Genomic DNA, 21,077 nt, shown 5'->3' with positions numbered 1-21,077 from the left:
TTCTATGTCCCACCAATGTATGGAATCCTGCAGTTTCTGTTTTTTTCTGATTCGCCCATTTCACCCCATACAATGCTACCAAGACTCCACCATTCCGCTGCAAGTGATCCGATGTCATCATTTCTCCTTTCCCTGTTCTATTGTTCTCCAGTACAAATCTTATCACCTGATACATTGTGTTTGATGAGCTATTTCTTTGTACAATTCCCATCCTTAACATCTAACTAATTAACTGAATTTCATCTGTTTTATTCACTACATTCCTGGTACCTAGAACAGCGATCGCAGCTGTATGTTTTATATTCAGTATATTATAGGAACTTAGTAAGTACTTATTTAATGAAACAAATGAATCATATACATTTATTTTTATATCCCCACTGGCAGTTCTTCTTTTTTAATTAAGCGAGAGTCAGGGAGGCAGACTGACAGACTCCTGTACGCGCCCAGACTGGGATCCACCCATCAAGCCCCCTACTGGGGGGTGGTCTGCCCATCTGAGGCCACTGCTGCATTGCTAGGCAACTGAGCTATTTTAGCATCTGAGGCAGGCCATGGAGCCATCCTCAGTGTCTGAGGCCAACTTGCTGAACCATTTGAGCCATGGCTGTGGGAGGAGAAGAGAGAGAGAAAGAAGGGGGAGGGTGGAGAAGCAGATGGTCGCTTCTCCTGTGTGCCCAGACCAGGAATTGAACCTGGGACTTCCACATGCTGGGCCGGTGCTCTGTTGCTGAGCCCACCGGCCAGGGCCCCCACTGACAGTTTTTAATGAGAGCATAATTCCCTCAAGGGGATGAAACACTCAGTATTTCTTCACCGTTCCCCTGCTCTTGGATATTTAGGTTGTTTACTTTTTCTCTCTCTTAATAAAACAATGCTGCACTGGACATGTACCCAGTTTATTAGGGAGGGGGTTTCCACCGGCACCCGAACAACACCCACACAGGTTGGCGGACTGCCTCAGGTACCACCGTGGGTATCAGCTTGCTCAGCTGGAGTTCGTAGTGTATTCAGCCCCTGGCTTGTATCTGCTGCTTTTCCACTTGCCCCACCCTACCGTCAGCAGCATAGCCACTGAGTCATACTTCAGAGCTCTCCTTTCATGGTTCGGCAACCTCACTCCTCCATCTCATTTTTAACTTCAGTCCTAAAGCAGCAAAGCCACATGTGGAATTACAAAGCACTATCTGAACCTGCTTCCAACCCTTTCCCTTTAACATCTGCCTGCCTTCAGCCCTGACCTGCTCTTTGGACTTCCCAGAGGCCTCCCTGCGCTTGTCTCAGGGCTTTGAAGCTCCGTCAAGCCCAGGAATTGCTGGGAGTTGTCCCTGAGCCCACCTACGCATCAAGTACTAGCTTTATGTTAAATAAATACAATATCTCCTCCTTTACAGATTTTTCTGTTTTTAATGTATATCAATATTATGATTTACAACATACAAATTTACTTAACATTGGAGCTTTAGTTCATCAAATGTAATGAGTTTTAAAAATGCAGGGTCCCCAGGCAAAAGAATGCTGGGACCCTGCTCAAGGTCCAGCTTAATTCATCAGGTTCATTAGCTTCTGCCACCACAAGTGACTCACATCAACCCATGTTATCTGGGCTCTAACTGTCATCTCCTAAAAAGTACATGAGAACAAAAGGTTGTGATATAGTAATCTGCATTTTTGTTCAATGAGCAATCTGCATGATGGGCTCTGGGAAGCTGATGAACTGGAACTTCATTGCGCAAGTCACTTACTCACCTCTAAACCTGACTGACTCATCTGTAAAAAGGAGATAACACTATTACTACCAAGCTGCACAAGTGATTGGGGCAGTGACCTGCAGAGAGTCTGCACACTAGCGTGCAATTTTACTATGGTTGCTATTTACTAATATGATTATCTGATCCATTGCCAAATCTTCTTCATTCCCACCACCATAAATTAGGCCTGATTAATTTATTCCTCAAGTGTGTGGTTCTTTTACAAAAGTCATCAAATAACAATTTCTAAATATCCAGCTTAAGAGAATGACACCTCTAGGCAGGGAGCTCCAAGATTCCTAAGTAAATTAGATCCAGCTCCTTTATTTCTGCTGGGACTCCAAGAGTGACTGCGCTCTCTTCCTGTCTTCCGTCCCAGACTGGATCTGAACTGAATGTTGTGTTTTCTAATCTTTAGAAGCACTTGGTGCTTTCCCAATGCAGTGCCTTCGCTTCCCTCATTTCTTTCACCTGTGAAGTCTTCCTGTCCTCACCTACCTGATCACATTGCCTTCAAACCTAATGCCAACATCCCCTCCTCAAGAAGATATTTCGGGATTATCACAGAGCAGTCCTTCCACCTTCCACAAAACTTCTAAAGCACCACTGAACTGCAGGGGGCATGCACTGTGCAGTTACTAGGTTATGTCTTCTCCTAGAGCAGGAGTTTTATAGGTTCTTGGGGGCTAAGAATCATGTGGACTTCCTTACGCTTTGCTCTCAATATGTGACATGAAAACTGTGTGAACAGAAAGACAATCCAGAAACACACTCACTCTGCCCATGCAGCACAAGCTGAAGCCTAAGGTTCGCTGCGTCACATGTCACTTACCCACATGAGGTCTAGTGAGTCCCTGCTCAGAATCATTGGAAGAGCGAAAGAGTTTCAAGTGGGGTTTTAAACCATGGATTAAATTCTGACGACTTCTACAGTGATTACAATAACCTGGAGAAAGTTGAGAGTTCCTTTTTTTACAAAGAAATATACGTATATACATCAGGTTTTCTAAACTGGAAAACAGGTTTGATCATTTTTAAAACTAGGTAAGGCAAAAACATTAGTCACAAGTCCTATGCAACAGAAAATTGCAGGGTTTTAAGACAGATTTAAAAAGAACAGTACATTTATAAGATGTAGAAAATCTGAAGTTTGAGGACAAATACTTGATATATTTCTGGATGGGAAGAGAAGTGGAATTTCTTCTCTAAAAAATTGATAAAGTACACCTAATACTTTTCTTTTTCCTTTATAACTTGACATTATTTTATAAATGCTTAGTCATCCCACTACCATCAGAAGCATGAATTGTGGTTGTTCTGATGACTTGTGTCAATGAAACAATAAATCTGTTCTAAAATGAGGCCAACAAAGCCACGAGATGGCCGGATGTAGAATAAGACGATTCAGTGCCCTTTCGGCATTGAGCAGTTTGCTCCATTATAGAAAGACAAGTTCTGCACACAGGTATGCAGTGTCTGGCTAGGGAGGAACGGAGTGCAGTCCAGATAAACGCTAGCAGAGACGCTGACTTACTGGAGGCACTGTCGATGCTGCTGACGCTGTCCGAGCTGTGCAGGTGGTGCCGGTGCAGCTGCCGGTACAGGCTGAATTTGGCGAGCTTGCCAGGTTTTCCTATCCCTTTCAGTTTTGAATCCATATCACTAACGCTCTTCAGATTTTTAGTGGATTCATTTTTAGTTTTAAGGCTTAAGGATTCCATAGATTCTGTTGTTTCAGCCTGAGAAAAATCATTTAAAAAAGAAGAAAAAGACACCCCATCAAATACACTACATTGTGGCCCTTTAGTTTCAGTCTGGTGAGGTGTACAGTTGACACAGGATGGAAGCTCCTAACGAATACACAACACTGTGTGGGGTCAGCCACTGGGCAGTGGGGATTCTTATGAATTGTTTAAATACTCCCGAAGGCATACCAGGCAGTTCATTGTAGTTCCTCCTTCAGGCCAAATTCTTGTAATTTCATACCAATTCATCTTTCTATCTCAAATGCAATGACATAAGTTATATTCACTGTTGAGATGCTAAACACTAAGTAAGCAATGCTTTTTCTGTCAATTATTCTTCCTGTTACCCAGTCACTCAGTTTCTATTTTCCCAGGAAAATCAACAACATATAGGATGGAGCCCATCAAATTTTCTAATAAGTGTATTAATATTTTGGCAACCACCTGAGTTGAAATAAGAAGTACCTGGATATAGGCATAGAGATATATTTTGGCAGCTCTTTGTTTGAAGGTACTTTGAGAAGTAATTAACTTCCTGCTTTCAAACAGAATTACCTATCCTATTTTCATATGTCTTTAAGTAGGAAGATTCCAATAACTGTGGCAGCTACCTGGAATAAGGCAGCTAATTAAACTTAAAGCTCAGTTGCTGTACATTTTTGTTTATAAACGTTTTCCAAATAGAAAAAAACCTTTAACGTATTATAGAACAAAGGAGCTAATTCGGAGAGAGCAAATGTTCCATTGGCCTCTGTTTTCTTTTCTTAGAAGGGAAGAAACTGAGACCAACATGCAAAGCTGCAGACTGGCTAGGTGGTATTTGCAGCCAGGTCAGCCTATGTTGGACTCATTGTTCTTTACTCCCCCAGGGACAGGCCACCTCTCATCAGTCAGCCAGTCAATCGGGCTAGAACATATATTTACACAAATTGTGTCCCTTTCATGCAGTTCTGTAAAGGAAAAACACTTACTGTGAAGGAACCCAGAGACGGTCCTGTGGTGACACGCTTCACGCTGCCCACATCCGTGAGTCTGTGCTCATTGTCATCCCACCTGCCATAGGCCAGGTCGATCCCACCTACAAAGGCCACCGACTGGTCGATAATGACAAGCTTCTCGTGATGAGCCCAAAGGTACACACTAGATGACACATGATCTGGGTGCCTCATCACCTTGAGAGGAAAAAAAAATGCATATGTAATATGCTTTTTAAAATGTCCTTTATATTATAATAAAATAGGATGATTTTCTCCACCAAATAGTATTTTCTATGATTCAAATACCAACATGGACTCTGTATACACCAAAGAAAATTGAGAAACTTCCAAATTTCTTCTCAGTATTTACCAGAGGGAGACTCCCAGTTACATTTGAAGCCTCCTCCGCCCTCACCTACACTACATTTTGGGGCAACTGCCAATTGGCTTGAAGTTTGGTCACATATTTCAGTAAAAGTCAGCTCCATGAAATAGCTGATTCCCTTTTATCCCTAAAATGATTGTACCTGCTATTATTTAAAAATAAAACTCTAAAAAATTTTAACAAACATCTATCTCTGGCAAAGTATTTAATAAGTCTATTGATCGTTGGCAGCCATTGAGGTAAACTAGTAAGGATATGAATATAGGGCTATAGATATTTGGCAGCTCCTGATTTGAAAGGTACTTTGAGGAGTTATTAACTTCCTGCTTGAATGGATGGAATTCTCCTTAAATGATCATAGACTGACTTATCCTATCTTTGTATGTTTCTATGTAGAAACATTTCCAAAATGTTACAGAGTATTTTTTAAAAATAACATTTTTAATTGTGGTAAAATGCACATAAAATACAACTTACCATATTAACCATTTTTAAGTATATAGTTCAGTGGTATTAAGTTCATTCATAGTATGCAGTCATCACTACCATCCATCTCCGCAAATCTTCATTTTGCAAAACTGTGACTCGATACGCATTAAACATTAACTCCTCATTCCCTTCTCACCCCAAACCCTGGCAACTATCATTGTACTTTCTGTCTCTATGAATTTGACTACTGGAGGCATTTTATAAATGGGAACATACTACATTTGTCCTCTTGTGACTGGCTTATTTCACTTAGAATTTTGTCTTCAAGGTTCATCCATGTTTTAGCATATGTCAATCTCCTCCCTTTCTTACACTGAATAACATTCCATTCTCTATACATACCAACCCATTATTGAGAGGGGAATATTAAAGTATCCAACTATTACTGTAGAACTGTCTATTTCACCCTTTATGTCAGTCAATGTTTGCTGTATATATTTTATGGTTATTATTGGTACAGAAATAATTACACTTATTTCATCTTCTTTCTACACTGAGTCTTTCATTAATTAATATACAGGGGTGGACAAAGGTAGGTTTACATTTGTAGCACAAATAGATAGTACAATAATCAATAGATAGAAATACAAGAATAAACTGTGTTTCATGTTCTGACAATTGTAAACCTACTTTTGCCTACCCCTATATAATGTCCTTTTTTGTCTGCTATTAATTTTTTAAATTAAAAGTCTATTTTGTTTGATACTAGTATAGCTACTCCTGCTCTCTTTTTGTTACTATCTACATGGAATATATATTTTTAAACCAAGTGAAATATATATATAAATTTTATATACTTTAAGCCTGCTGGAGATTTATTGATTCATTGTCTGGGTATATCTCAATGAATGGACAATGATTGTTGATAAATTTTAGGTATTTGAGAAAATATCAAATAGCTTTTTTCAAATTGTTTATTGTGCTTATTTATTTTATTAGTACTTTATACAAAATGGTTTTAAGAAAAGCATTTTAAATTCTAAAGGAGCTTCCTTTGTTGCTATAAGTATTCAAGAGATGCCCCAGGGAGATCACATCCAAGAGGTCCCAGGATCATTTTAACGAGGAAACAGGAAACTTGACAGGCTCAGATATTGAAACCACCCTAGGAAGTATGTTCTTCACTAAATCATCAGGGTAAGAGAGGTAGAAATGTGAACTCTGCTGACTCCATCAATATTAGCAGTATAAAAAAAAAGTATAGTATTTTATTTCTGAGATGGACATGAAGCTGTTCATTCAAAATACACATTAGGGAATTCTACCCTTTACCACCGCTCAAAACAAAACATACCTGAAAAACCAAAGACTAATAAAGAAGAAACATTGCTCAGCAAGATGAACCTGAATACCTTTATGTTGGGGTGTAGACGCATTAAAGTTCTCTTGCTGTATTCACTGTTGATTCCAAGTGCAAGTTCCACCTCTTTGTAAAGCATTATGAAGATCCTCACCCCCTCCTGCTGTCAGAAGAGAAAATACAGAGACAAATAAGAATTTCTACAGGTAGATTATTGTTTTATTTTTCTTCTTTCTATTTGTGTATTGTACTTTCTACAATTTCTTCTATAAACAAGTATAATATTTGATGAACAACACTATACAAGGAGATGAAACATAAATGTATATATAAAGACACAAATATCAAAAATAAAATTTATCTTTTATTCCTACAACTTTTCATGCCAAGACAGAGTGTCACTATTTGACTAATTATAGCCAGAAAGTTAAAATTATAACCTCAACTACTAGAAGTGTCTGATAGTCTCATACCTGTGAACATTTCCACACTCTTGTCATTGGGAAAGACTTGACCTGATTCATAGTACAGATTTAGGGTTTTTCATTTGTTTTTATTATACTTTAATTATTTAAGTGATTAAAAACACTGATATAATAAGCTGAAATAAATATCTCTTAATGTTCCTGGAGTATGTTTCATAGAACTTTTCATTTTTTTAAAAATTATGTGAGTGGCAAAAACATTTCTTAAGAAAGTATATGTATTGGTTTACACTCTTAACCCATAATTAAATCATTAATGTCTATTTCACTAGTGAAATGACTTCAGAAGTTAGCTTCTCTAACATTCAAAAATCCCTGAGATTTTGCAGCCTCACACAAATTAACACTGATCAATCCTTAGCTCTTAGACCTAAAAGAAAACAGACAAGGCCATTATGAGGGTCAAATTAAATCTAAAGTGTCTGGTAAACTTTAATATACTATATAAATAATATTTGTTATTAATATTAACCATCAAAAAGACAATGTTCGGCCCTAGCCAGGTAGCTCAGTTGGTTAGAACATTGTCCCAATGTGCCAAGGCTATGGGTTCAATCCCTGGTCAGGGCATATACAAGAATCAACCAACTGTATAAGTAAGTGGAACAACAAATTGATGTTTCTCTCTCTTTCTCCCCCATTCTTTTCTTTTCTCTCTCTCTCTAAATTCAGTAAATAAAAAACATTAATCACAAATAATATATTAAAATTTTTTCAGCAGCTGGTAGTACAAAGTACTAGTATTTTCTTTTCTAGTTTTAGGAGGTAACAATATTTTAGTCGGTGTTAAACTACCCTCCGCTGAGTGTTCCTCCATTCTCCATGTCTACTCAGATGGTTCCCCCTTCAACATACATTTCAGAATGTATTGATCCAGGACACTCTGTCTCATTTGGCCCAACTTCTTTAAGTACTATTTTACTTTTTAGCTTTGCATCCTCAGTATTGCTGTGCAGTTTGCAGCTTTTAAATTTGCATTCTCTGTACTCAGTGGCTCTGAAAGCATTCTGAACCATATTGTATGCATATTGGATAATGTATCTACACCTAGGCACTTAATATGCCAAACAATAGAAGAAGAAATTTTCATAATACTTTCTAAAGTATTAGAGATGTAGCCATGTCTAATAAATTATAGCAACAAAGAATAAAGTTTAAATGACTAATCCATGATAATTAGGCATTGTTCTTAATGGAAATTTGAGTCACAAATCTTTACTGGGTTGAAAACATCTAATTCACATATAGAAATGGAAATAAAGTAGGAATTAGTATTTTAGGTTGCAGGATGTAAGAATTTGGAGTAAACCAAACACACATACAGTTTTCCAACACTGCTCTGCTAGTACTAAGAAGCATTATTTTGGCCCCAAAGCCTAATAATAACACATCACTTCAAAATACTAACAATTTATCTTTCCCGATATTAGTAATATCTAATAAGTTTACATATTTGTGAAAGAACACACTAGATTTACATTCTGGGCTGCATTAAGAAAATGGGAGCCCTAAAAAAAGACTCTTTGCTTTGAAAAAAAAGTAGGATAAAAAAAATATAAATAACTTTATTTTTCTGGTTAACAGCTGGCTTTTGGAATGGCTCATCATTTATTATTATTATATAGCCATGACTTGAGTAAAGAGGTCAGGAAGTCAAAGTGTAGACAAGAACTGAACAGATTAATGTCTAATGGTCTGGCCAGTGAGTGCTCTGCAATGAGCCACTGATTGAGGGTTCTAAATGAAAACTAGAATATTATTTCCTTTTTCTCCTCTATATTTCAGATTTACTTTGCTATTTGAATATTTTAGGATTTAGCACTGACAAACAGCTACCAAAAAATAGCTTCACATTGAAAGATATAAAATGAAGCTTAAAACCTGAATTTTCAACCTCAATTATAGAACATTACAGCTGACATCTTTTGCCACGGTTCATTTGTTCTAAATGGATGGAATTCTACTTCTTAGGCTTTTGAGATCATTACTCATAAGGAAAGTATTCACAATCTAGGAACTGGCCTGAGTCTTATATTTTCCACTTACCTGCATAACTAATGGATTTTTTGAAATACGGATGTTAACGCCAATGGATTACATTATTACCCTTCATCTATTATACTTGACAGTTTCTTCTGTACTATGTCTTTAATCATTGAAACAAGTTAATTCTAAACGAAATAGGGTAGAGACTTTGAGTCTTCAATACAAATGACTAATAAGGAAGTAGTTAAATATAAAAAGTTAATTTTTACACAGTCCAGTTTACAATTATTTACTCCATCCATATCTATGATAAAGTTAGTGATGAGGCTTCCATGATAATAAAGCAATAAATTCCTCTTCTTTTGGCCAAGGTATTACAACCTTAAGGTATTACACTGTAAAGGGCAAAGGAAAAAATGTTCGTTGGGAACAAAGGCATTTCCTGGGTCATGATAGTGAAGACTTTTTCAAATATGGGAAATATTTATGCAAAATGAAAGCCAAATTAGGAAAACAAAATGACTAATATTAGTTCTGTCATCTAAAATATACATTTTGAAACAGCCAATGTTTTACCAATGTCTTTTAGTGACTTGAGGGGAAATGGCATTTGCTTAAAGAGGGAGAAGAAAAGTATTAATAGGGAAAGTAGGAAAACAAACAAATGGCCTGAGTCTAATTATGCAATGTCAAGTTTCTTATCTCTACTGAAGTCAACTAACCCACAGGTTCCACAGAGCAAACAGCATCCAACTTGAGTTTCCAAAGATGAAAGTTCTGTCCTCTTTTCTAATTTGATTTTAATCAAGTAAAACAGACATAAAACTATACATAGCAGGAATTTTTAGAACTTTTACACACACATCTTACATGCAAAGAGAAGAAAAATCTTTTTTTTTCATACTTGAAATCAAGAGACTTTGCTCCTGAACCAGCTTTTTCTCTGATTGTTCAAAGTACTGTGGTCAAAATATTTTCTAGATGCAGTCAGGTTGGTTCACTGCTTTAAGAGAACTTAGCTCATATATCCATGGGATAATCACTACTAATTTTATCCTTTATGAGGAGTTCCCCAAGGGGTATAATATTTCATTAAAATAAAAAGAATGAAAAATCCTATCCTTGCCATTTGAATACAGGCAGCATTAGGATATAAGAGCACAAATGCTGTGAGATTTTTTTTAAACCAGTTTGGCCTAAAGCGCAGTCTTCAAGGTTGAACATCTCTTCTCCTCTTTCCACACTCTTCTAGGCCAGCACTTTGATGAGATTTGCTTTGATTTTTATGGGCACAGATGTGATTATCATCTCGTTTCACAAACTTGAACACCCTTCTCTCCCGTTATTCATGGACTTCAACTCTAGAATGTGCTCTTAGCTCTACCTGCGGTGGATAAAGCGTCAACCTGGAATGCTGAGGTCACTGGTTCAGGACCCTGGGCTTGCCAGGTTAAGGCACATGTAAGAAGCAACCATACTATGAGTTGATCCTTCTTGTTCCTTCCTCATACTCCTTTCTCTCTCTTTCTTTCTTCTCTCTCTCAAATCAATAAGTAAAATCTTAAAAAAAAAGAGTGTGCCCTGTGGTCCAGGACAGTAAGGACTTAATCTGATGACAAAAGTCCCCGGAGGACATAAACCTTTTTCTGTTAATATTCAGGTTGCTACACTTGAAGATTCTTTCAGTGCAAGTCTCATCAGAAGTATCAGGTATCTCTAAGGTTGAAATATACAATTTGGGTACAGGTATATAGTTACCATAACTATGATGCAAATTATCTCACTTCCTAGTGCAATAAAGTGCAGAACTGTGGAAAACCCAGGGATGCTGATTTGAGTTGTAAACATTCTACTTCTCAAGGTTGGCTTATACTATTTTGAATAATGACACTGCATATCAGAAGACCAAGGAAACAGGAAACCAAAATGCTGTATTTTTTTCCCCTAAGAAACAGCCATTATAAGAGATGCTTGCCTATATGTTGGCTATGAGGCAGAAACACTAAATTTCTTCCCCAAAACCTACATAATCAGATAAAAGAAAAAAATAATTTATTTTAATTAATCTATGGAGTTCTGAAACCCATTAATGCAAGAATGTATGTCATTATCAACCCATTGTGAAGTTAGAAGCTTTCAGAAATAAAATGACTTATGTGAAGCAGTGTTCATGAGCATATGAAATATCTCTTTGGAATGATCCAAGTTTTAAAAATGTATGGCCAAAATAATAATATAGTATAGCAAGATTAAGGAAAAGCATTTTTGCTAAATATACCACTGAGAAATGAATATTTAATAAGTTGGCTATTTCCTTAGGAAATTTAAAAAATCATTATCCATAATTTAAAAATTATAAGGTTCAGGAGCTGATAAAATTAAAATGAAACACCATAATCAGGCAATAATAATTACTTGGCCATGGTGTTCACCTGAAACCTCACCAGGGTTCACGGGCAATAAAAGCGAAGGGAAACCATGCCTGTGATAAAAAAGGCAACTGGACAAGTCTGCTAAGGGAAATAAACAAACATTTGCCAGCTAACATGAGGTGGAGGGCCAGGCTTGCAGGGTCTTCCTCCTGAGTCCTGTCTGGCAAAGACGTATCTTCCAGAGTTTACTTAGATGTTCTGTATGCATCTCACACTCAACTGATCTAGTTTAGTTCTCTAAATCTGAGTTCTTCTCATTTCCTCCCACTACTAGATTCACCTTCTTAACACATCATTTTGATCAGACCACCTTCAGCCATCACATACTCTATCCCAGTAGATCTCCACTATATTCCATCAAGTCCAAACCACTAGCTTGGGCCATCAACCTTCCACATCCCAGCTGTAGCCTGCCCTTCTAGCTTGATCCATCATTCTACCTATGCTAAAACTCAGATGGAATTAACCTTGTCACTTTACTGTGACTGACAAAGCGTTCTGAATTCCTGCTTCCAGAATGTTTCCTTACCACATTTCCTATACCTAGAAACTTCTTTTTAATTTTTTTGCTCATCCTAAATACCCTAAATCCTTCACGTTGTTAGGGGTTCCCCACCAGACCTACCCTCTCCTTCCTGCCTTTGAATCTTGGTTCTGTCTCTGTACTCAATTTACTCTTGTATAGATTTTTAAGCTCCTTCAGGTAAAGAATAATGTTTCTTTTTTTTTTTGTCTTACTTCTTTGTAATAATCATGTTTCTTATTTATACACTTCCCCATATAATTAGACAACTGCCCCGTATATACTTGGCATTCAGCAAACACATGTTGATTGAAACCTAAAACAGTAAAGTGTTGGATAAGTACTATAAAAAGAAGATTTGCTAGTATAATTGACCAATGGAGAAAGTTATGGCTCATTCAATACACAGAAACAAGTTTGGTAATCCAAGGACTGAGCCCAGAACATGTGTCTCTTAGCAAGCCTTCCATGGTAGATATGGAATCCTATTCACACATGGCACCCTTATTAATTAGTATAGTTCCTGGCTCACAGGATATACTCAGTAACTGTGTGCTGAATTATTTAATAAATATGCAAATAATGATCTTCAAGACCAGAATTCCCAATTTTGTGAATAGACTTTTGTTGAGACAACAAATCAGACTAGCCATGAAAATTACGCTGCGTGGCAAGACATGTATGAAATAAAGGTAAGCAACTCTGGCCTTCAACGTTAGCAGTGAGGCCTGAGCAGCGGTGGGATTCTAACAATTCAACAATCGGTTCTCTGCCCTAACGGACATTTTAAGTATATAAAAATGAATACTGAAAGGTAGTTTATTATTTCATGCACTTAACACTTAAATAAGAATAAAAGAGGTACACAAAATTAGATTATGTTATAAGAGTTTTAAAATATTAATGAAAAATATATTAAATAATATCTGACAAAAACCAATAAAACTGTTATTTAAGATATTTCATATTGCTTCTTGATTGGCATCCTCACTTGCAATTTTTTTCATTTATGGATGGAATGAACATTACTACGGGAGCTTAGAATATACTGTTGTACAGATGAATGTTAAAAAAGAATAAGGAATGTAAATTTGTGGTTTCCACATTGAGTGGCTTCCCAGGTGCCCACTTTACAGAGAACCCAGATAACAAGTGCCATTTTAACAACCAGTTCACTGAACTCAACAAAAAATTAGGTATTGATTCTGCCGATGGTGGGAACTGGCTGAATCCCACAGCTGGGTCTGATTATATTACGGATATATGCAAAAACCCTAAAGTAAGAACATGAAAATAAAACATTGAAAGAAGAGGAAGGCCCTGGCTGGTTGGCTCAGTGGTAGAACGCTGGCCCAGAATGTGGAAGTCCTGGGTTTGATTTCTCGTCAGGCCACACAGGAGAAGTGACCCTCTGCTTCCCCACCTCTCCCCCTCATCTCTCTCTCTCTCTCTCTCTCTCTCTCTCTCTCTCTCTCTCTCTCTCTTCGCCTCCCAAAGCCATAGCTTGAATGGTTTAAGCAAATTGGCTCCAGGTGCTGAGGATGGCTCCCTGGCTTTCCCTCAGATGCTAAAATAGCTCGGTTGCTGAGCAACAAAGCAGAGGTCCAGACAGGTAAAGTATCTCCTGGTAGAGGCTTGCTGGGTGGATTTTGGTAAAGGCACATGTGGGAGTCTGTCTCTGCTTCCCCACCTCTCATTTAATTTAAAAAAAAAAAGAAAGAAAGAAAAAGAAAAAGGAAGAAGGGGAAAAGGTGCTTGGGGAAAGGGTTGGGGGATGTAAAGGATGGCAAAAGAGAAATGTGCGAAGGCTGTGAGAAACAGAAAGTTGTTACCCCTGATCCTAAGTGATCCTAAGTAGTCTAGTGATTTCTCAGCATGAGTCTTTCCCTTTGAATTTCAATATGGCTGCCCCTCTCTGAGCATCATAGTTAGTCCCATATAACATCCATCCTAAAGTCTCCATCCTAGAGATGGAGTTCTGCTAGAATGTTTAATGGTAGAATAAAATAAGATCAAGACAGTTTCAAATAATAGCAAAGAGGCTAGCACTCTCCAATTTGAACATGATTAATAATAAATTCAGATCTATCCTAATTCAACTTAATTTAACTTGGTTGAAGGTGTTGAAGGTGAACTAGATAAAAAAAATTCATTAGATGCTTGACCAGTGATGACACAGTGGCTCGAGCGTTGACCTGGAATGCTAAGGTCCCAGGTTTGGAACCCCGAGGCTAGCAGCTTAAGCGTGCTCATCTAGCTTAACCCTGAGCACAGGTCACCAGCTTGAACATGGAATAATCAACATGATCCCATGGTTGCTGGCTTAAGCCCAAATTTGTTGAGTTGAGCAAAGGGTCACTGGCTCAGCTGGAACACCCTGGTCAAGGCATGTATGAGAAGCAATCAATGAACAACTAAAGTGCCACAACTATGAGTTGATGCTTCTCATCTCTCCCCCTACCATCTCCCCCCTTACTCTCACTAAAAAAATAAAAATTCATTAGAAATATGAACGTGAAGTAGTCTTTGGTAAACCTGTTCTGATTGAGTTATTTACTTTTTATAACAAAAGAGCACTCACCCAGAATCTACAGGGTCAACTGCACAGGAAACAATTTCATACTGTTAGGAACTGTCCCCAAACTGAGGCAAACAGCACTAGTTCTTAATGTCCCTTCTTTTTGTTATTCTTTAATATCAGCTTGGCCCCATGTGATTAAAATTTCAGATGACTCTGTTTTTTGCTAAAATAACAGAATAATAAATAAAATGAAATGTTGTATTTCATTTAATCATTTATTATTCAATAATAAAATTTTATTACAAATGTTGGCCTATAAAATTAACTGTCCATAACTGATTATAAAACAAAAATTAAAAATGCTAATAAAATCCATACTGTGAATTAGGCTAAAATGCTATGCACTCAAGAATAATAAGGAAAAATATAAAAATAAATAAACTTGAAAACAGTACATATTCTACATTTTTGCCAAACTCTAAAGAAAAAAGTTTAAATATATATGAAGGACTTTAAAAAGAAAAGGCATTTCAGAGGTAATAAACATTTAAGAAATCACATCAGCATTTGTTTGAAAGGTACATACTGCTTTTCGTTTAAGAATGCAGTCCAATCTCCAGCGATTTCCTTCAACCACCGGGCGTTTCAGAAAGATTTCTGGACTCAACCTAAAATCACAAAATTTCACCTAATTAAAACAAAATATAAAGTCTAATTGTGTCATAAAAGGCAAAGGCAATTTTAGCCCAAATGTCATCACCATCCTTCACTGTGGTGAGTCATCCACACAAATCCACATACAAGTTCATATGGGAACACAAGCCTTTATTCATACATAAAGTCAATCTAGATTTCTCTATACATGTCTTATACATGCCCATGTTAGACACACACATGCGGATACTGTTGGTTGCCCAGCCAACAGCCATTCTCCACCTCTTCTTCCCTTTGCTGCCATATAGTGTAAACAGTCTGTGGACCTGCCTCCCAACTCCTGTGCAGCTGGAGCAAGCACAGTGTGACATGGCCCTGGACAGTGAGATATGTGAGGAAGCACATGTAGCATTGATGGGAAAATTTTTTCTTTTTGAATGAATTTTTATTTTTCTTTTTTTAGTGAGAGAGACACATATATTTACTCAAAACAGGAAAAGAAACTTTAGGATGGATGTCATATGGGACTAACTATGATTCTCAGAGAGGGGCAGCCATATTGAAATTCAAAGGGAAAGACTCGTGCTGAGAAATCACTAGACTACTCCACAATACTTGGGATTGCCTAACTTTGGATTGTTTTTATTAAGTGAGGCCAATAAATCCTTATTGTTTACCTTTAGATGAGCATTCTGTTCATCTAAGTCAAAAGTGTTTTAACTGATAAACATAGATGCTGACTGCTTATACCAAGGAGTAATTGTCCATGAACCTGAGTCTTTCTGAACAGAAAAGGGGAGACAGTTTCGCTGATAAAATTTTTCCAATGTGAGAATAAACAACACCTTGGATCTTCTGTTTAGTAATTCCACAGGCAGCTAAGCATATAGTAGAGTTACTTTTTCTCTTGGGGTTAAGGTCCAACATCAATGTCTGAGTTATATCTATATGTGATATAACTTCCTGTCATGAGGAAAACAAACAATAAAGAAAACTTCATCTGCTGACATTCTAGACCTGGAGGAAGAGGAGGAGACTGTGTAAGAATTAAAGTCCTATAGAACACTAGGCTGCAACATTGTCTTGCCAAGGAGTCCTTTAAGCAGGTGAAAACAACAAGAGTTTAAGGAGCTAAAGAGATTTAAGGTGCCGTAGCTGGTTGGCTCAGTGGTAGAGCATCAACCCAGTATATGAAAGTGCCAGGTTTGACTCCTGGTCAAGGCACACAGGAGAAGTGAACATTTGCTTCTCCACTCTCCTCTCTCTCTCTCTCTCTCTCTCTCTCTCTCTCTCTCTCTCTCTCTCTTCCTCTCCCTCTCCCTCTCCCTCTCTTTCTCTCTTTCTCTCTTTCCCTCCCGCAGCCATGGTTTGAACGGTTCAAGCAAGTTGGCCCTGGGTAGCGAGGTTGGCTCCATGGCCTCACCTCAGGCACTGAAATAGCTCTGTTGCTGAGCCATGGAGCAGGAGCAGTGCCTGGAGATGGGCAGAGCATTGCACTGTTGGGGGCTTTCTGGGTGGATCCCAGTCAGGGTGCATGTGGAAATCTGTCTCTCAGCCTCTCCACCTCTCACTTAATAAAAAAAAAAAGAAAAGAAAAAAAGAATTTTAAAGTAATAATTTAAAGTATGCTCTATTTCATTCAGTTAAAGAAAATAAAATCCCAGACATAAAGTATCCAAAAAACCCCACACATATAGGTTATGATAAATAAGAGCACAGGCAAATAGTGGAGTATATACAGTATAAATACTTGCATATTTAATTCAGAATAGGAAACAACTCAAAGGTAATCTATCTCTAAACAAACAAAAATGCAGCAATTGATAGGAAAAGGTTTAAGATAAATTTTAAAAAGTTCTGTTTTCAGTAGAAGAGCAGTACATCACTGGACATGCTAGTTCACTGAAGATGAGATATACCCAACAACACGTACATCCTTACAGTTTTTTATGTATACATTCATTATGGATTCAGAGGGCTCCAGTGTTAGGGCCACTTCTAAAGCTATGTTCAACAATTAAGTTTTTATTATCTTTTATTTACTAGACAAGCATTGTGTACCCTGTATGCAGAACATTCTACTGGGTACTTTGAAGGATCTCAAGATAGCTGTCAAAGAACCCTCAATTTTGAGGATAATAAAAAGATAAAGACTGATAATCATGCTATAAACAAAGTATGAACAACGGCAAGGAGGGAGCAGCTATGATGCACAAGCCACTGTATCAGAATCTTCAGTAAGTAATTATTAGATAAAGTTCAGAAGAATGGTATAATACTGCATTGCATTGAATCTAGAACACCAATGATGGCAAGATGCATTATTACTACGTGCACCGCTAAGAAAGAAAACACAATGACTGTAAGATGTTACTGAAGGTAAGATGCATTCTGATTCTAGAGACCTTCATGTGGACTTCCAAGTGAATGTTCCTCTTAGAAGATTTTATAGACCCTGGATGGTTGGCTCAGCAGTAGAGTTTTGGCCCAGTGTGTGGAAGTCCCCGGTTTGATTCCTAGTCAGGGCACACAGGAGAAGCGACCATCTGCTTCTCCACTCCTCCCTCCACTCTCTCTTTCCTCTCTCTCTTTTCCCCTCCCACAGTTATGGCTCAAAGAGTTTGAGCAAGTTGGCCCCAGGCACTGAGGATGGCTCCATGGCCTCGCTTCAGGAGCTAAAGTAGCCTGGTTGCCAAGCAATGGAGCAGTGGCCACAGATGGGCAGAGAGCATTGCCTTGTAGAAGGCTTGCCAGGTGGATTCTGGCTGGGAGGCATGCTAGAGTCTGTCTTTGCTTCCCTGCCTCCCACTTAATTTTTAAAAAGTTTATAGCTTTAAATACTTCTATGAGAAAGACAGAGTTTGAAATCAATAATCAGAGCTTCCATCTTAAGAAGATAGAAAAAGAAACAAATTAAACCTAACATAACACAAAGAAAAGGAATAATAGATGAGTGGAACTCAATGCAATATAAAACAATAGCAATAGAGAAAACTGAATGAAACCAAAATCTAGCTCGTTGAAAAGCTGTGGTTCAAAGAGGACAACATAAATAGCCATTGCTTGACTCTGGATACAGTGTCAGGGCAGAACATGTGTGCAGAGCAGGGTAAATAAAGGCCCCCTTTCTAGCCAGTGGACTAAAAAGGGAAGTCATGGGGAACTCAAAAATAGTGGGAAAATCATAGAGAGAGAGGAGCTCATAAAAGTGGCCCAAAAATTTGTTTATAACTTTTAGCTGACTCTCAAGCTGCCCATGCATAGATTTGAACCTAAATACAGGGTGGGGCAAGAGTAGGTTTATAATTGTGAGTATGCAGAACACAGAGTTTATTCTTGTATTATGAATTACTGTATTATTTTCCTCACAGACTGTAAATTGAAATAAGAAATATGCCTGACTTGTGGCACAGTGAATAGAGCATTAACCCTGAGGTTGTGGGTTGAGTGCAGGTTCATTCAGCTTGAGCACGGGTTCATCAGGCTTGAGTGCAGGTTCATTGGATTTGAGCGCAGGGTCACCAGCTTGAGCATCAGACCATGGATATAATCCCATGGTTGCTGGCTTGAGCTCAAGGTTGCTGGCTTGAGCTTAAGGTCGCTGGTTTGAGCTCAAGGTCGCTGGTTTGAGCTCAAGGTTGCTGGTTTGAGCTCAAGGTCGCTGGCTTGAGCAAGGAGTCACTGGCTCAGCTGAAGCCCCCCAGCCAAGACATGTATGAGAAGCAGTCAATGAACAACTAAAGTGCCACAACTACAAGTTGATGCTTCTCATCTCTCTCCCTTCCTGTTTCTATCTCTTTCTGTCTCTCTTTCTCAAAGAAAAAAAGAAATATACTACTGTCCAAACTGGCCAGTAGGTGAAGCACATGGGGGACAGAGAAGAACAGCAGCACTTCAAAAAATTTGAAAACAAATATAACATTAAAAACAAACTTATATGTGGAATCTAATGAACAAAATAAACTAACAAACAAAATAGAAACAAATTCATAGATACAGAAAACAGATTGATAACTGTCAAGGGAAGGGGGTTGGGACTGAGTGAAAAAGGTGAAGGGATTATACAAAGAAAAAAATGCTCAGACAACAGTGTGGTGATTAGGGGAAGGAGTGGGGGTGGGGAGGTAGAAGAGGGTGAGGGGAATAGGTGGTGATGGAAGGAGAGCTGACTTGGGTGGTTATTGCATGGTGCAGTGTACAAAGGATGTATCATGGTTGGCACACCTGAAACCTTTGTAAATTTATTAACCAATGCCACTCCAACAAATTCTATTTAAAAAAATACACGAAATGTTAACAGTTTTCTCTGGGTTATAAAAAAATAAAAGCATACAGATATTAGCCATCTGTATGTCCTCTTTAGAAAAGTGTCTATTAGGTCCTTTGCCAATTTTTAAATTGGATTGTTTTAGTTTTTTTGGTGTTGAGTAGTATAAGTTCTTTATAAATTTTGGATATTAACCTCGTACCATATATGTCATCAGAAAATATGTTCTCCCATTCAGTGGGTTGTCTTTGTTTTATTAATGGTTTCCTTTCTGGTGCAAAACTTTTTTTTTTGTATTTTTCTGAAGTTGGAAACAGGGAGGCAGTCAGACAGACTCCTGCATGCACCCGACCGGGATCCACCCAGCACGCCCACCAGGGGGCGATGCTCTGCCCATCCGGGGCATCGCTCTGTTGTGACCAGAGACACTCTAGTGCCTGAGGCAAAAGCCACAGAGCCATCCTCAGCACCTGGGCCAACTTTGCTCCAATGGAGCCTTGGCTGCTGGAGGGGAAGAGAGAGACAGAAAGGAAGGAGAGGGGGAGGGGTGGAGAAGCAGATGGGCGCTTCTCCTGTGTGCCCTGGCCGGGAATCGAACCAGGGACTCCTGCATGCCAGGCTGACACTCTACTACTGAGCCAACCAGCCAGGGCTCTGGTGCAAAACTTTTTAGTTTGATGTAGTCCCATTCATTTTTTTCTTTTGTTTCCCTTACTCAAGGAGATATATCTACAAAAATATTATTATGAGAATTCTTTGAAATTTTACTGCTTATGTTTTCTTTCAGAATTTTTATGGTTTTGAGTCTTAAGGCTTTAATATATTTTGAGTTTATTCTTTTGTATGGTGTAAGTTGGTGATCTAACTTTATTTTATTTTATTTTTTGCATGTATCTGCCCAATTATCCCCAAAACCTCAATTACTGAATAGATTGTCTTTTCCCCAATGTATGTTTTTGTCTCCTTTATCAAATAATTTTTGACCATAAAGGTGTGGGTTTGTTTCTAGGCTCTTTATTCTGTTTCATTGAGCATATGTCTGTTTTTATGCCAGTACTAGACTGTTTTGATTACTATGGCTTTGTAGTATAGTTTGATATCAAATAGTGTAATTCCTCCAACTATGTTTTTCTTTCTCAAGATATGTTGTGCTTTTTGGGGAGTCTTTTGTGGTTCCATATAAATTTTTGAAATATTTGCTCTAGTTCTGTGAACTACACCGTTGATATCTTGATAAGAATTGCATTGAATCTGTAGATTGCTTTGCGTAGTATGAACAATTTAATATTGATTCTTACTATCCATGAACACAATATATGCTTCCACTTATTTGTATCTTCTTCAATTTCTTTTTTCAGTATCTTATAATTTTCTTACCTACTTGGTTAAATTTATTCCATTATACATTTTTTTCATGATGTTGTAAATTAGATTGTTTTTAGTTTCCCTTTCTGATAATTCATTATTGATATATAAAAACACAACTAATTTCAGGATATTTCTTTTGTATCCTCCTACTTTACTGAACTAATCTGTTCTAGTAGTTTTTTGGTGGAATCTTT

At 37.8% G+C, this 21,077-nt stretch overlaps 1 protein-coding gene across 6 annotated transcripts in view; it reads right to left on the bottom strand.

Annotated features, from left to right (window-relative positions):
- The window catches only part of PLD1 (phospholipase D1), a 315,252-nt gene that overhangs the window by 116,249 nt on the left and 177,926 nt on the right, over positions 1-21,077 (bottom strand). For 4 of the 6 annotated variants that reach the window (XM_066241913.1, XM_066241909.1, XM_066241911.1 and 1 more), the window contains 5 exons: positions 15,181-15,262; positions 6,700-6,810; positions 4,468-4,668; positions 3,286-3,490; positions 2,584-2,697 (listed from right to left, as the gene is read on the bottom strand). In XM_066241913.1, the coding sequence (XP_066098010.1) occupies positions 2,584-2,697; positions 3,286-3,490; positions 4,468-4,668; positions 6,700-6,810; positions 15,181-15,262 (713 nt within the window). The remainder of the gene's footprint in view (positions 1-2,583; positions 2,698-3,285; positions 3,491-4,467; positions 4,669-6,699; positions 6,811-15,180; positions 15,263-21,077) is intronic. The other 2 variants (XM_066241915.1, XM_066241910.1) reach the window with 1 other exon arrangement.

Source organism: Saccopteryx bilineata, chromosome 8, assembly GCF_036850765.1.
Source record: "Saccopteryx bilineata isolate mSacBil1 chromosome 8, mSacBil1_pri_phased_curated, whole genome shotgun sequence".
NCBI lineage: Eukaryota > Metazoa > Chordata > Mammalia > Chiroptera > Emballonuridae > Saccopteryx > Saccopteryx bilineata.
The sequence above is the reverse complement of the archived record's forward strand: the minus strand, read 5'-3'. Positions and strand labels throughout refer to the sequence as shown.